The following is a 16,876-nucleotide window of genomic DNA, read 5'->3' on the forward strand; positions in this document are numbered from 1 at the left end:
AAAAAAAAAAGATTTATTTATTTATTTGAAAAGCAGATCTAGAGAGAGAGAGAGAAAGAAGAAAGAGAGAGAAGATCTTCCATCTACTAGTTCATTCCCTAGGTGGGCACAACAGCCAAGCTGACTCCTGGCTTCTACTTGGCCCAGCCTTGGCCATTGCAGCCATCTGGGGAGTGAACCAGTGGATTGAAGATCTCTCTCTCTCTTTCTCCCTCTCTTTCTGTAACTCTGACTTTCAAACAAATAAAGAAGTCATTAAAAACAATCAAAATCGTAGAATTCAGCACATTAAGCTCTCTAACAGTTGCCAGCATGATGAGAGCGAAGGCTGACATTCATAGACATCCTTTTCATCCCCAGGGACCTTGCACAGTGCTGGACATGTAAGTGCTGATTCATTTACTAAAGGGACATTCCTGGCCATGACCTTGGCAGTTCACAGGGTCTGTCCAGGCTGTGTTGATGTTGGACATGGGGAGAAAGTCAGGAAGCCAGGAGAGAACGGAGGACCTTCCCAGAAGTGGAGAGCATCTCCATACCTTGGAGAATTTACATTTGTTAAAAGGTTAAGACAACCCAACTTACACTGGGAAAATCTGAAATTAAAAAAATGAATAAAAATAATAATAATAAAGCTTAAGCAAATATCCAAAGTTAAGACCTCTCCCAAACCTGAAAACGGGTGGAAAAACGATGCCTTGGAGTAAATCATAGGGCTTACCATCTCCATCGAACACCGGCTGGGTCTCCATCGTGGGTGTCGGCTTGGATCCGTCATCTGAATTGAGGGTTAAAAAAAAGCGAAAAGAGACTACCATTATTGAGGTAAATACTATCTACTCTCCAGCACTGTTGAATGGTTGGGGTTTGTACATGGCCCGGCCAAGGCCCAGTGAAGAAACCAAAGAAGAGAAAAGAAAGGAGGCAAGAATAAGAAAGAAAGAAAACCCACAGAGAAACACCAACAATAGAACAATTCCAGTTGTGTGCACACCCTCCCAGGGGACAGAACAAAAAGCAAGCCAGTTTGCATGGCTTTGGGGACCCCTTTTCTGAAGTCTGAGGACATTGGTATGACTCTGTCAGCCCTTGTTGCTCCCCACAGGAGAGCCGGGAGGAGGTACCTTCCCCAGCAGCCCTGAGCTCCAGCCACGCTTGTTAGAGTAAGGTTGACAATTTTAGGTATCAAATTCTGATGTTCCCAGTTCTGTTCCTGCCTCTTATGAAAGGGGTCAACTCAGAATATTTTTCTAGTTTCCTTGATTGAAAGGAGCTTAAGAAAAACGAGAGACTTGGGTGCTATTCCTTTCCAAACTCCAGCTGTTTCTCCAGGATGAGAAGGTGGGAATGACCATTCTCTGTCCAGCACGATGAACTGAAGAGGTTCAGGAATCCTTCGAACCTTTCTGGCAACGGAACAGCATGCACCCCAACTCCTAGTACAAGGTGCAGGCAAACGAAATGGGAAATTGCAGCTATTACCCTGCGCTTGCTTGGAAATTTCTGACACAGGTGGTGGGAGCAGAGAGTTCTCAGTAACAAAGTTCTAATGCTTACCACTCCAGCGCTTTGGCAGCTCTCTGCAGAGCAGGGACCTCTCTGCAGGTCAGGTTAGCATGGCCTTTGTTTATAGGCCTCCCAGGACTCTGAGTTACTGTCACCAAGGCCCCAAAAACCTCAGCTTAAAGCAGGGTTCCCAATCTTCTTTTCCATTATTGTCCTTATAAGAGGCATTCTGTAGGCAATTTTTTTTCCTAATCACCTCCCTAACGAAATTTCCATACTACAGCTAAGCTGCCTCGTCTGTGAGTGAGTACGTGCGCCCGTGCGTGTGCACGTGTGCATGCTTTGTGTGTGAAGAGTAAGTTTCCTCACGTCCATTGAGAAACAATTTCACCCCTTGGTGAAGGCTGAGAGCGGGGATCTGCACCCATCTTGAGAACACCCAGCTTAGAGATTTCCCTGTTTTCTCCCTCAGGGGTAGGAGCAGAGAAGGACAGCACTATTGTCACTGTTGTCCCAGAAGGTTTGATGACCTCACCATCGTCCTCTTCCCAGCCCACTCCTCCCTCGGAGGTCTTGGAGAACGGAACTATTTATGGAGAATGCAAGTTCTCAGGGAGACTCTGTGTTGGCAGTCAGAGATGGTCAGTAACATCCCTCCCAGTGCCTCTGGCTGACCACCCTGCATCTTATCTGGAAGGGATAAGATGAATCAATCTTTCTTGACTCAAGATCTCACCGGGATCTTAAGATTCAAGAGCTATAGAAACTCTAACCCTGGCTGGAGGCAGAGGCGAACAACCTGACAATCATGTGAAAGTGTCGTTGGCTGACACCAAGACCCAGCTCTCCAAGCGGACCCAGTGATCCTGAACTGACAGTCATCCCCAGGAGTGAGGCGTAGCATCCACAGAGGAGTGGCTAAGCTGGATATCTTATTTGCCTCAAACTGGAGTCCAGAGCAGGCACCTTTAGATGCCAGACTGTGTGAATTTGATCTGGAGGTCACTGAGGAGGGATACACACAGCAGAGCCGCACAATGTCATTTTTAAAATAGCATCACTTCCCCAACTCCATTAACACCTCTTTCCATTGAATTCAACGAGCCACTGAATGGAGTCTTTTGGCAGCTGCAAGGCACACTTGGTTGCTCCTGCCGGATGCAGAGTTCACAGTGTAAATAGCCCAGCACAGTATGCTCAGCCCTCCGCCCTGGCTGGCTTCGTCTTAGGAGTCTTACAGGCTTACAAAGGGCAAGTGAGAAATCAAATATCTCAAGACGGACAACGGTGAGAACTTTGTTGCGAAATGGCTTATGCAATATTTTAACATTCAGTATAGACATTAAAATCCTCCTCTATTTCAAAAGCTGTGTGTCTCTCTGGAACCAGATAACTGAAAACGTCCCGCCTTTTGCTCCTATCTTGCCGATACCCTTGTGGCCCAGCCATCAGCAACGGAGGTCGGTGCTCAAGGAGGTCACAGTAGTTTCCTAGAGGAGCCCTCACTCTGCAGGTGTTGACTTCCACAGCATGCCCAGCTGCAGGCATGGAAGCCCAGGGAGCACGAAGCCACCTACAGAGAGGGAGTCCTCCTGCAGGGCAGGGTCACCGAGGGTCACAAGATACAGCTGCTCTGCCACAGGGAGGCCCGAGGTAGAAATCTTTATGAAGTGAGAAAAGACAAGGCGCCCTGCTGCCAGGAGCCACCTGTGATATCCAGCAGGCCCAGCGGCCAGGAGGCCAGGCCAAAGCCAACAGGGCCCTCTAGCCATCATCTCCGGGCACCTGGACACCTGGCTTCTGACCCAGCAAATAAGCACACCTCTTCTCCCCAGCAGAGGTCCAGGGCCTGGGTCCAAGGTCCACATCAGTTCTACTTCCAGGCAAGCCTTGGAGCAGTCCCAGGCCCCACACCAGGCCTTGGAGAGAGAGAGTAAAGTTCTCTATGTGCTCCTGGCCCCACAGCCTCAAGTGGGATCACACCGATTCCTGCTTTACATCCAATAAGCTGGGTAACCCAAACCCCTCAGTTTACTTTTCTGGGCAGCAACATAAAAGATGAAAGATGCCTGCCTCCCAAGTTCCAGGACATTGTGTAGGTGTAAAAGCCTTTAAAGACCTACTAAAGGGAGTATATAATTCCACAAGTCTTAGCCATCTTACTCAACTGCTTATGTTCAAATTTGGATTTATAAAATGAAATTTCATCAAAGCTTTAAAATTGAATTATAAACCCAGTAAGATGACAAACAGCCTTACTTTAAAATGGGAAAACTATTTTAATACACATTTCACCCAAGAAGATTTACGGATACATAAATACACAAAAACATGCTCAACATCATTAGTTGTTAGGGAGATACAAAGTAGAATCACAGTGAGATATAACAAACCACCCACTAGAATGCTCACCATCAAAAACATAGATAACATCAAGTGTTGGCAAGGATGTGGAGAAACTGGAACCTTCCTCCATCACTGGTGGGAACATAAAATTGGGCAGACACTTTGGAAGTGTCTAGAAATTTCTTTCAAAAGCTAAACATAAACTTAACATTCAACCCAAAAGTCGCACTCCTAGAAATCTCTCCAGGGGTAATAAAAAGATGTCCACACAAAGACAGGTACACAAATAGTCATAGCAGCATTCCAAATGCCTCACACGGAAAGCAATCTAAATGCCTGGCAGCTGTGGATTAGTGCACTGTGAAGTATTCATCCAGGAATACTATTCAGAAATTAAAAGAAATGACAGTATACGAAGAACCTCATAAACACTGTGCTAGGTGCAGCTCAGAAGCCAGAGGCAACTGCTCCGTGGCATCCAGTCGCATTCATATGGAATGTCTAGGGAAGGGGAATCTACTGGGGCAGAGGACAGATCGCTGACTGATTTTCTGGGGCTGGGCTAGGAGTGGGGTGCAATCGTAACTGGGCTCCAGGTTTCTTTTGGGGAAGGTGGAAATGTTCTCTGGCGATGGCTGCATGGCTCTATAAATTACTAAATTCCATATTGGGCAATTTTTATGGTAAGTAAATTATCCTTTAATAAAGCCATTAACACAAAAAGGAGAGGGTTTAAGGTTATCACAAGTAACCATCAGGGAACAGAAACCCCTTACGTGGGGTGGGAGGGGCTCTCACACATATTTGAAGGAAAGATATCTGAATCTCAGTTTACACAGCTACATATGACGATTTGGTGCCTGATGCTGATTCTTGGTGGTTCTTCTGGACCTCAAACAGGAAGGCTTTATTTCTCTTTAATACCATAATGCTCTCCCAAACTAAAGGAGATAGAGCTCCCAGAACAATCAACTCAAAGACTGTTTTTAAAAAAAAAAAAAAAAAAAAAAAAAAAAAACATGGCAAGAGAAACAGAAGTAAATCTGGAAACACTGAAATAAAGAAATAAGGTAAACTTGAGAGAATTTCTCAAGGACCATGTCAAGATCAACAATAAACATAATGAACATAATAAACAATAAACATTTGCAGTGCTCTGCTCCTGGCAGGTGGCTCTCCACATCTATTCTCACCACCATCAAGGCAGAGGATATCGCCACACAGATAAAAAAATAACTGAGTTTCAACACAAGCAGTGATTTGCTCAAGGCCGCAACAGCAGCGAAGCAGCTCTGGAAACTGCCCAGACCCAGAGCCGTGGCGTTTGTCCTTCCAAGATTCCCCAGCCCCCACCAGGCCTTGTCCTCGCAGGTGCAGGCCCAGAAAGTCGCGGCCCCTGCGAGGGCTCTGGGAGCCTATACAGACAGCGGGCTTGTGTGACAGCACAATTCCTTGCCCTGCGAGGAGGCCTGGCCCACGCACAGACAGCTGGAAGTCACTTCGACCCCCGATGACACTGTTCAAAGCCTCCTCTGTTTGGCTTTTTGATTCCTGATTGACGTTTGCTGGCTAGGGGAGATAAATGCGGGGCTGAGGACAATGTTGATCCGCTCTGACTATTCTCAGGGAAAGACTTTTCAGAATAACAAACAAAACAAAACAAAACCCCAAAAACACTGGTGTGCTTAAGGCACTGAATAGAGCCAGAGAGGTCCAGGGACGCAGGGCCAGCCCTTTCAAGGGGCTGGCAAGTCCATTGAGGAGTTAATTGTTTGGGTGTACAATGAGTTTATTCTGACCACAAACAAAGAGCTTTCTCTTCCAGGTCCTTCAAAAGCAAGTGTGTCAAAGGGGCCAGAGGAGGAATCTGTATTAATGGCATCTCTTGGGGTCTCCGAGATGGAGGAGCCTTGGAGAATGAGGGAAAAAGAAACCACCACCCCCTTCCTGAGGTTTGGACACGCTCTCAATAATTCCAAGTAGACCCTTCGAAACCACAGCCATCACTGGCAAGCCACCATCATATTCTTCTAGGTCGCCACTGTCCACCTTTTTTCAAAGACAAGGAGCTGCACTTCAACCTGGAGAATGAAGGGACCACATTTACGCCCTTCCCATCCAACATGTGAGTCGGGGCCCAGTGTGGAATCAAGGTGACTTATTCTGGGTTCCAGAGGGAGATACCCACGCGCCTGTGTGCGAAAGTCCCTACATCACACCAGGAGCAGGTGCGATGCTCATCCAACTCAGCGTTTCCTGAGATGCACGTCCTGTCACCAGCGAGGCCCAGGTATGGCCTGTGATCCACCTGACCTGTGACAGCGGAAGGGACCTGGGCACTTCAGCTCCTTTCCAGAACACGAGGGCAATGACACCCCTGTTTACACATCTGCTCACTCCCTCCCCTGAGTGAAAACAAGCTTCACACCAGCTTTTTGCAAACAGCTCCCCACGCCCTCAAGCTCTAGGTTCCCCCAGGAAGAACAAAACCAGGAGGTGCGAGAGGTGGGAGAGGAGAGGCAGGCACTGGCAGCAGTAGACTGGGTTGAGGGCTGGGTTCCCACAGAAGGTTCTGATCATGCTTTTAACTCTGTTTTGACATGACTGTAGACTCACAGGAAGTTATAAAAATAATACAGAGAGGCTCTGTGTATCCTTTATCCTGTTTCTCCCAAGGGTTAACATAATTACATAGGTCATGGCATTATGTAGGTAACACAACTACTGCATCAAAGTCAGGAAGTTGGTATAACCATGGGCTTTATTCAGAGTCCACTGGTTATTGTTTTTAATTAATAATCAATTAACTAATTTGAGAGGCAGAGAGACATACACACAGAGAACTCCTAACCACTGGTTCACTCCCCAAATGCCCTCAATAGCATGGGCTGGGCCAGGAGCTGACAGTCAGAAATTCAATCTTGCTTGAGCCATCATTACAGCCTCCCACCCTGGTCTGTATTGGCAGGAAGCTGGCATCAGGAGACAGGGCCAAGTATTAAATCCAGGCACTCCGATGTGGGATACAGGCATCTTGAGCACGAGGCCAAACACCTGCCCCAAACTCCACCAGCTTTGTATGCAATTACGTGTGTGTGTGTGTGTGTGTGTAGCTCTACACAGTGTCATGTAACCACCAACACAATCAATGCAGAACAGTCTCATCATCACAAAGATCTCCCTTGTGCTATCCTTTCTCCTCAACACTTTTCCTCCTTCACTCCATCCAACACAACTGGCAGCCACCAATCTGTTTCCCATCTCTATAGCTGTGTCAGTCCTAGAATGACATGTGAATGGATAACGTTATACATGACCTTTTGATGTATGATCTTCTTTTTACTTTGCATGACGCCTGTGGCAGCATCCAGGTAGCTGCATGTGTCAACAGCTTCTTGCCCAGCTATCTCTGTGGTATGGACGGACCATCATTTGTTTCATCCACTATGTAGATTGTTTCCATTGTTTTGGCTATGACAGATAAAGCTGCTACTCACCAGTTTTTGTGTGGACATGACTTTTTATTTCTCTAAAATAAACACTCAGGGATACAACTGCTAGATTATGGTAAATTTATGCCTAGTTTATTTTTTAAGATTTATTTATTTATTTGAAAGTCAGAGTTACAGAGAGAGAGGGAAAGAGAAAGACAATCTTTCATCTATTGGTTCACTCCCCAAGTGGCTGCAACAGACAGGGCTGGGCCAGGTCGAAGTCAGGGGTCAGGAGCTTCAGCTGGGTCTCCCACATTGGTGGCAGGAGCCTAAGCACTTGGGCCATCTTTTGCTGCTTTTCCCAAAGTTGCCAGGAGCTGGATGAAAAATGAAGCAGCTGGGACACAATCCAGTGCCCATATGGAATCCAAACATGGCAGGCGATAGGTTAACCCACTATGCCACAAAGTCTGCACCTAGGTTGTTTTTTTTTTTAACAAACTTACAAAGTATTTTCCAGAGTTCTTAGCATTTTACATTCTTACCAGCAATATATGAGAAGTTCACTTTCTCTGCAGCCTCACTAACATTTGGTATTATTGCCATTTTTTATTTTAATTCATCTGATAGGTATGGAGCGATATCTTACCATGGTCTTTATTTGCATTTCCTGTGTCCAATGATGTTGAGCCTCTTCTCATGTGCTCATTTGCCTTCTGTATATATACTTTGGTAAAATGTTTATTGGTATATTTTGCCAATTTTTTAATTGAACTATCTGTTGCATTTTGAGAGTTCATTTATTTTTGAAAAAAGTCCTATGACAGATGTGTGGTTGGTAAATACATCTCCCAACTTGCAGCATTTTCATTCCCTTTATAGAATATTTTGTAGAGCAACTGTTTTTTATTTGAAACTCAATTTATACATAATTTATTTTGATTTTTAAAAGATTTATTTATTTACTTGAAAGAGTTACAGAGAGAGAGAGAGAGAGAGAAGGAGAGACAAAGAGAGAGATCTTCCAACCACGAGTTCACTCCTACCCAGATGGCCGCAACAACCAGCGCTGGGCCAGGCTGAAGCCAGGAGCTTCTTCCAGGTCTCCCATGTAGGTGCAGGGACCCATTCACTTGGGTCATCTTCTGTTACTTTTCCTAGGCCATTAGCATGGAGCTGGACTGGAAGTGGAGCTGCTAGGACTGAAACCAACATCCACATGGAATGCCGGTTGAGAGTTCAGATTGACCATTGGTTTTGTTTGTCTTTCTGGGCCCACGGATGTCCAGTTGCCACAGCACCATTTATCAAAATGACCATCTTTTCTCCATTGAATTGCTTTTGAATCATTGTCAAAAATCAGTTGACCTTCTAGGTTCTCTATTCTGTTTCATCAGTTTATGTTTCTATCCCATTGCCAATACCACACTGTCTTAATCACTCTAGCTTTGGGCATTTGAAGAGGGAACCAGCAGATGGAAAATCTTTCTGTGTATCTGTTTCTCTGCTTTGGATGACATCCCATATCAGAGTGCTGGTTCAAGTCCCAGACACTCAGTTGCCATTCAGCTTCCTGTTAATGGACACCCTGGGAGGTAGTAAATGATGGCCCAGGTACTTGGGTCCCTGGAACCCTGTGAGAAACCTGGATAGAGTTCCTGGCTCCTGGCTTTGGTCTGGCCCAGCCCTGCCTGCTATGGGCATTTGGGGAGTGTACCAGTGGATAGAAGACCCAAGGGGCTTTCCTTAGGGACTCTGGCTAGAGGAGCCACCAACCAAGGCCACCTGCCTTCCCCACCTCCCTTTGTAGAAATGACAACTTTGGAGCTTCTAGAATCCTGCTGTCCTCTGGGAGGCTTATCTCTACCTTAATCTCCCTAATAAATGCTGAGGACTATTAGAATGTGGGTTTCCTGAGGTAAGGCTGGGGTTCCTACGTCAGGTTTCACTTACAGCTGGATTCTCAGTGACCATAACCAGTCTGGCCCTTAGTAAATTCTAAATACACACGAGGATGCGTCAAAACGTTCATGGGAAAATGGAATTAAAAGATAAGCTTGGGAACCAGTGCTGTGGTGTAGGGGGTAAAGCTGCCACCTGCAGTGCCAGCATCCCATATGGGCGCCGGTTCAAGTTCCAGCTACTCCACTCCTGATCCAGCTCTCTGCTATGGCCTGGGAAAGCAGTAGAAGATGGCCCAAGTGCTTGGGCTCCTGCACCCACGTGGGAGACCCGGAAGAAGCTCCTGGATCCTGGCTTCAGATTGGCGCAGCGCCGGCCATTGCAGCCATCTGGGGAGTGAACCAGCAGATGGAAGACCTCTCTCTCTCTGCCTCTCCTTCTCTCTTTGTGTAACTCTGACTTTCAGATAACTAAATAAAATCTTTAAAACAAAGAGAGAGAGAGAGATTTCAGGGGCCAGTGTTGTGCTGCCATGGGCTAAGCTGCCCCTGTGACAGCAGTGCCAGTTTGAGTCCCAGCTGGGGAAGCTGCCCTGCTTCCCATCCAGCTCTCTGTTAATGTGCCTGGAAAAGCCGCAGAAGACGACCTGAGTACTTGGGCTCCTACACCCGTGTGGGAGACCCTGATAGAGTTCCAGGCTCCTGACTCTGGCCTGGCCCAGCCCCGGCTGTTGTGGCCTTTTGGGGAGTGAACCAGTGGATGCAAGATCTCTGTCTCTTTCTGTAACTCTGCCTTTCAAATAAATAAATAAATCTTTTTCTAAAAAATGATAAGTGCAGGCAACAAAAGCAAAGCTAGACAAATTCAATTATATCAAACTAAAAGAAAACAATAGAGTGAAGAGACATCTGACAGAGTGGGAGAAAATATTTGCAATCTATTTATTCAACATAGAATTAATATGCAAAATTGTATCAGGAACTCAAAAAAGTCAATAGCAAACAAACAAAACCCAATCCAGTTAAGAAACGGGCAAAGGACCTGAATAGACAGTTATCAAAAAAGGAATGTAAATAAATGGCCAACAAATATATGAAAAAATGGTCAACATCACTAGCCATCAGGGAAAAGCAAATCAAAACCACAATGAGATATCACCTGATCCCTTTCAGAACAACTGTTATCCAAAAGACAGCAAGCAACAAATGCCAGGGAGGATATGGATTCCCACCACACTGTTGGTGGGAATGCAAATAGCACAGCCACTGTGGAAAACAACATGGAGCTGGGGCCAGTGCTGTGGCACTGGTAAAGCTGCCGCCTGCAGTGCCGGCATCCCATGTAGGTGCCAGTTCAAGTCCCAGTTGCTCCGATTTTGATCCAGCTCTCTGCTGTGGCCTTGGAAAGCAGCAGAAGATGGCCCAAGTCCTTGGGCCCTTGAACCCATGTGGGAGACCTGGAAGAAGCTCCTGGCTCCTGGCTTTGGATTGGCGCAGCTCCAGCTGTTGCGGCCAATTGGGGAGTGAACCAACGGATGGAAGACCTCTCTCTCTCTCTCTCTGTCTCTCTCTGTCTCTCTCTCACTGTCTCTCTCTGCCTCTCCTTTTCTCTGTGTGTAACTCTGACTTTCAAATAAACAAATGTCTTTTATTAAAAGAAAAAGAAAACAGTATGGAGATCTCATTAAAAACTAGAAATGGAACTGCCATATGATCCAGCAATCCCACTCCTGGGTGTATACCCAAAAAACATGAACATACTGTATCAAAGAGACACACCTGCTCCACCATGTTTATAGCAGCACTGTTCACAATAGCCAAAATACACAATCAACCAACATGCCCATCATCAGATGAATGAAGAAAACGGGGCATATATACACAATGGAATACTATTCAGCCATAAAAAGGAATGCAATCCTGTCATTTGCAGCAGATGGATGGAACCAGAGGACATCATGCTGAGTGAAATAAGCCAGACATAGAAAGACAAAAACCACATATTCTCTCTTGTATGTGGGAGCTAAAATTTAAAAAAAACTCAATCTGAACAGAGAATGCTGATTATTAGAAGGTGGGAGAGTGGAAGGGATAAAAAGACTTCAGATGTAAAAAAAAGTTAGGGGAAGCTGAGTGTGGTTCATTAATTGTGACAAATACGCAAATATGAGATGCTAATAATAGGCGAAGTGGGAGAAGGGATATATGGAAACTCTTTGCATTACTGTCTCACAATTTTTGTTTTAAAAAATTTTAAATTTGGGGGCTGGCATAGTATAGCAAATTCAAGACTCAGCTGTTCCATTTCCTGTCCAGCTCCCTGCTAATGCGCCTGGGAAAGCAGTAGAAGATGGCCCAAGTGCTTGGGACCCTGCACCCATGTGGGAGACCCACATGCAGCTCCTGGCTCCTGGCTTTGGTCTGGTCCAGCTCCAGCCATTGCAGCTCTTTGGGGAGTGAACCAGATAGAAGATTCTCTCTCTCTCTCTCTCTAACTCTCTCCCCCGCCCTGCACGGTGTGTGTGTCTCTCTTCCTCTCTCTGTGTAACTCTACTTTCAAATAAGAAAATAAATCTTTAAAAAGGGAAAATTGAAAACTTTTCTGGAAGTTTTTTTTTTTAAGTCACCAACAAAAACAGCCTATGAATTTAACAAAACGATAAGTTTATTTTTGTGCAAACAAAACCTTTGAGAGGTTAGCATTTGGCCTAGTGGTTAGGACACCAGTTAAGATGCCTGTGGCCCATATTGAAGTACTTGAGTTGGATTCCTGGCTCTGGCTCCTGACTCCAGCTTCCTGCCAATGCAGACCCTGAGACACAACAGCAATGACTCAAGTGATTGTGTCCCTGTCACTCATGTGGGATACCTGGATTGCATCCCAGCTGCTGGTTTTGGCCCTGGCCCTGGCTGTTGCAGGCATCTGGGGAATGGACCAATGAATGGGAGAGCTAGTGCTCTCCCTCTCACTCCCTCTCCCTCTCCTTCTGAGCCTCTGCCTTTCAAAAAAATTTTTTAAAACCCATGCATAGTTTTTTCATGGTGCACATTTTTGTGAACTTTTTGAAGACCACTTGTATGTGTGGACCTCAAACCTTTAAATTTTCATTTATTTAATTTTACTTTGTTCATTTAATATATAGAGAAAAGATTTAATGTAGTTCACAGATACAAATCTAAGAATATAATGATACTTCCCTTCGTCCATCCCTCCTTTCATTCCTCCATCCACCTTTCTTTCTTTTTTCTTTCTTTCCTTCTTTCCTTGTTTCCTTCCTTCCTTCTTTTCTATTTTTCTCTCTTTCTCTTTTTCTTTCTCTCTCTCTGACCATAAATTACATTAAAAATAATTTATCTCAAAAATTAGGGACTGGTGTTGTAGTATAGCAGGTTAAGCTGCCACCTGCAACACTGGCACCCCCTGTGAGCACTGGTTCATGTCCTGGCTGCTCCACTTCTCATCCAGCTTCCTGCTAATACATCTGGGAAAAGCTGGGGAAGATAGCCCAAGTGCTTGGACCCCTGCTACCACATGGGAGAGCCAGGTGAAACTCCTGGCTCCTGGCTTCAGCCTGACCCAGCTCTAGCCCATGCAGCCATTTCAGGAATTATTCAGCAGATAGAAGATCTCTCTCTCTCTCTCTCTCTCTCTCTCTGTCTCTCCCTCTCTCTGTAACTCTGCCTTTCAAATAAAATAAGTAAATCCTTTTTTAAAAAATTAGACTTCAGACTTTTTTTACACCAAAATGAACTTCTTTTAATTCCATTTTTCTATGAACTCTTTAAAGTTCCCTCATATATACTGAATAAAAGAACCAAATATAAATGCCAGTGGTTACAAATACCGCCAGAGACGCAAATGAATCTATGGCTAAGAAGTGTTTCCTTAAATCCTTAAATCCCGATTGCTCCCCAGGCCTCAGAGATGGGGATATGGCAAGGATTCAAACTCTTAGCTTTGCACTCTTCATGCATACACTTCCTTTCAGAGACCTAGAATAAGTGCTGACATGGGGGCGGGGTGGAGGGGGAACCACGCCGCAGGAGCCGTTAGCTGTGGAAGGAGGGACACATCGTGTGGGCCCGGGACTCCAGCACAGCCCTTCCAGAAGGCGCCCCCCGCGATGCCGGGGCGCTGAGATGCCAGACACAGTCAAGGCGGCTCAGCACATGAGACGGCAGCAGCAAGATGCGGGCAGCCAGGCTGGCAGCTGCCGGCCCACAGCTCCATTGCAGCTGGTACAGTCTCAGGGGCAACGCTTCTCCACCAAGGAAGAGCCATGGGAGTAGAGGTCAATACCGACTCCATCCGAACCCAGCCCAGGCTGGGACATCATCAGACCTTTGCCATGCGATGGCAGTGCCAAAAGATCCAACTTCTGGTCCAGCCTCCACCTCCGTGATAGGGAAAGAGGAAGTGGAATAACTGGGAAGAGTTTGAAGTCATTCCCATGCAGGATGCACCCCGAAAGGCAGCCTGGCACTCCTCAACCAAGCTCAGGGCACCGAAGTTGTACCAAGCCCCCAGGAGCACTGAGGCTGGAGCTCTCCCTGTCCCTTCATCTGTGACAACCGCCAAGCCAAAGCTCAGTGCTGCCTGATCCACCACCTGAGTGACACAGTCTCCAAGCTGACAGCCACCTGAAGACCAGGCTCCATGAGAGATTCTAGAAACAGGGACACAGATGTGGAGGAAGGGGACCCTGGAGAAACACGTGTGCCTCACTTTCGACTTGGAGTGCTTATATATGGGGCCAGGGGGGAATTACAAAATTAAAAAGCCTTTGCAATCGAAGGTGAGTTGGATTCTGGAAATTCTGCCTGTCTCCAAGACCTGCTTGACAAACACAGTCATCATGCAGGAAACGAAGGCAGAATGTGTTAATACCTTTATTTTTCTCTCATTTTCCTGAAACAACCAACTCTTACAGAAAAACAGCAAGTGGACCCTAAAGGTCCACTTGCCGTCTGTTACAGCATCGCCCCAGAGCCTCTGAGCGGCTGAGCACTGAGAAGACAAAGCTCCCAGGGCACAGCCAGAGATCTTCCAAGTGCGACCCCACACATCCTCGTTCAATCCTTCTTCCCTCCAGCACAGCCCTCTGCGATGCCGGGGTGCTGCAGTCCCCCACGCCCGAGCCTGCGAAGGTCGCGCATAGCGATGAGGGCCAGCCCGGACTTTCAGTTATTCCAGAAGCTCCTCCAATCACCGACAGTAACTAGCATCCAGACCCGCAAAGAGGCGCTGCAAAAAAGCTCGCGGGCGTGGGGACGGCCAGGTAAATCCGCACAGGGCAAGTTCACGATGTCTGTAATCACTTTCCTTCGGGGCTACTTCAGGGAAAACCAAAGCACCAATCTCTCGCAGCCTCTGCGGCAGGTTTTCAGAGTCCCAGGGGCTGCCGGGGGCCCTCTCCCTCTCTGCAGATCCTCCTCTGTGGCATCAATAAAACACATATGAGGGCATGTGTGCGCCACCTCTGAAGCACACGCGCCCCTTCCATCTCACTCCTAGGGCAAGGACCAGAGGGGAGGAAGGGGAGGGGGCAGCCAGGACGCGATTACGCCAGATCAATGGATATTTGAAACTCAAACACATGGCCCGGGACCTACACTGCACGTGTTAATGACCACACATGTGCCCATAAAGGAGTCCGTTAAACACAAGGGGCCCAAAGAACAGAGCGAGGAAAGGACATCCCAAGGGATTAGGTAAATAGTCTTAAGTTGTGATGCCCCTCCCCCCACGGAGCACGTGCGTGTGGGTAAGATGACAGTGCCTCCCTCCTCCTCCTCCCCCACTTCTTCTGGGCCCCACACCTGTGGACCCAGGCACCGCAGCCACCCAGGCCTCAGGTCCTCAGGCCAAACGGCTGTGACCTGCGCGCACCTGGCCTCCCTCCCGCCTCCCTTTCTCCTGCTATCTCCCTGGGCCTCCTCCCCCAGCCTCCAAACACTCTGACTTTCTCCTCTCCTTTGGAGGACCAGTTCCTGGCCAGCACCCAGACTCTGTGGTCACACAATGCGTCTTTTCATTCCTTCCAGGCAGAGAACCATTTCCACCCCCCAACCCCCCCACTGCCCAGCCTTGTCATGGGGCATATTCAAATAGGCAAGGGGCGGGGGAGAGGGAGCAGAGAAAAAAAAAAATCTGGTCCTCGCCCGCTGTCCCCACCACCGCTCACATGCCCAGACCACCAGCCTCAGCCCGCACAAGGGCCCAGGCCTAGCACTTCTTTGTGGCAGGCCTCAGGGCTGTGCGCTGCAGCCCTAGGGGGATGCCTTCCAGGACAGCCCACGTGTGGGCTGAGCTCAGACAAGGGGCCTTTGTGTCTTCCCACCTGCTGCCCTGCAGAGCACATTCCTTTCTTAAGTGGCGGCTGAAAGAGGAACCTGGTGGCGGTCGACACAGGATATTACGAATGCCCTCTCGCACCCTGTCCCCATTCAAACCCCCGTTTCCTGGGCAGGTGTGGCTTCAGGTAGCCCTTCCTACAGGTGGCCCCAATCTGCTCTTCCCTGCACTGCCCATGGCAGACAGAGCATCCAGCACTTAATTTGATCCTTCAAAGTAGAAAGAAAGAGACACCAAGGGGCAGCATTCAAGCCTCCAGGACAGACTGAGCTCCAGCATGGCCCCCAGCCCCACCCTCAGGCCTTGTCCCGACCTTCGCACCAAAGAGGAAGCCCTTAAAGGACCATCGGGGTGAGGGGTCCCATCCCAAGCTGGGGAGCAAAGAGCAGGGAGCTGACAGCAAGTCATCCCTCGGAGAGGTTTCACCTTCTAGCCCCTGCAACAACCCCCAGCACCCTCCCCCGGAGGAAGCAGGCTCCTCTGCCCTCTCACTGCTCTGCCAGCTAACCCTAGAACTAAAAAGGAACGCAGGGTGCTCACTGCTGTTCCTTGTGAGCTGACGGCCCCGGCTCACCCGCCCTCTTCCAGCTGGATCTGTGAGACCCCAGATAACCACAGGTCTGTCCTTCGCTGTTCTCTACAGGGTGCAAAGTCACATCAACCTGAAAGCACTTCTCTGTCCAACTTAAGAGCCGAAATCCACTGCAGGGCCTTCCTGAGTTGCCTGCCTCGTTCAGCAGCCTACACTCCGCTCCTGTTGTTGGGGAAAATCTGAGTGGTCAACTGCATGTGAGTCCCAATGTGCTTTTCCTACACCCACGAACAAAGGTGATGGTTCTGGAGATTTCTGTGGCCACAAGCAAACCTGAAGGCGACTCCCTTTCCCCACCCGAATGCACACATAGCATTCACAGGGCTGAGGACTTCGAGTCTTCACTGAAAGAGGCCTTCATGTTCCTCTCCCTACTTTTCCATCTGGGAGGCAACCACCAGCACCCGTGGCTCTCCCCTTACCCTCCCAAAAGGGTCTGGAAAAACACTCCCTCCCTTCTTTGGACTCGCTCGTTCCTGCCCAGGGGAAGAGGGGCAGGCTGTCTGGTCCATCGGTCCAGGTTTCCTAGTTGGGTGATGGCATCACCATGATCCTCTTCCACATCTCAGAGCACCTGCTCCTTGGAGCAGCAGGTTCTCAGGATTCTTATCTCCTGGAGTTGGAGCAGGTGACTTTTTCTTTTCTTTCTGTCCCCATGACATAAGCACCAGGGCAGGGTCCAGGGCCTGGCCTTGGTCTTGGTCTCCCAGGAAGTCTGCAAAGTTCACAGTGACCCTGAGCA

At 47.9% G+C, this 16,876-nt stretch overlaps 1 protein-coding gene across 3 annotated transcripts in view; it reads right to left on the bottom strand.

Annotated features, from left to right (window-relative positions):
- Nucleotides 1-16,876, bottom strand: part of SMOC1 (SPARC related modular calcium binding 1) — a 173,018-nt gene that overhangs the window by 52,266 nt on the left and 103,876 nt on the right. For 2 of the 3 annotated variants that reach the window (XM_062181328.1, XM_062181327.1), the window contains exon 6: nt 722-811. In XM_062181328.1, the coding sequence (XP_062037312.1) occupies nt 722-811 (90 nt within the window). The remainder of the gene's footprint in view (nt 1-721; nt 812-16,876) is intronic. The other variant, XM_062181329.1, reaches the window with a different exon arrangement.

This window comes from Lepus europaeus, chromosome 22, assembly GCF_033115175.1.
Source record: "Lepus europaeus isolate LE1 chromosome 22, mLepTim1.pri, whole genome shotgun sequence".
In the NCBI taxonomy this organism is placed as follows: domain Eukaryota; kingdom Metazoa; phylum Chordata; class Mammalia; order Lagomorpha; family Leporidae; genus Lepus; species Lepus europaeus.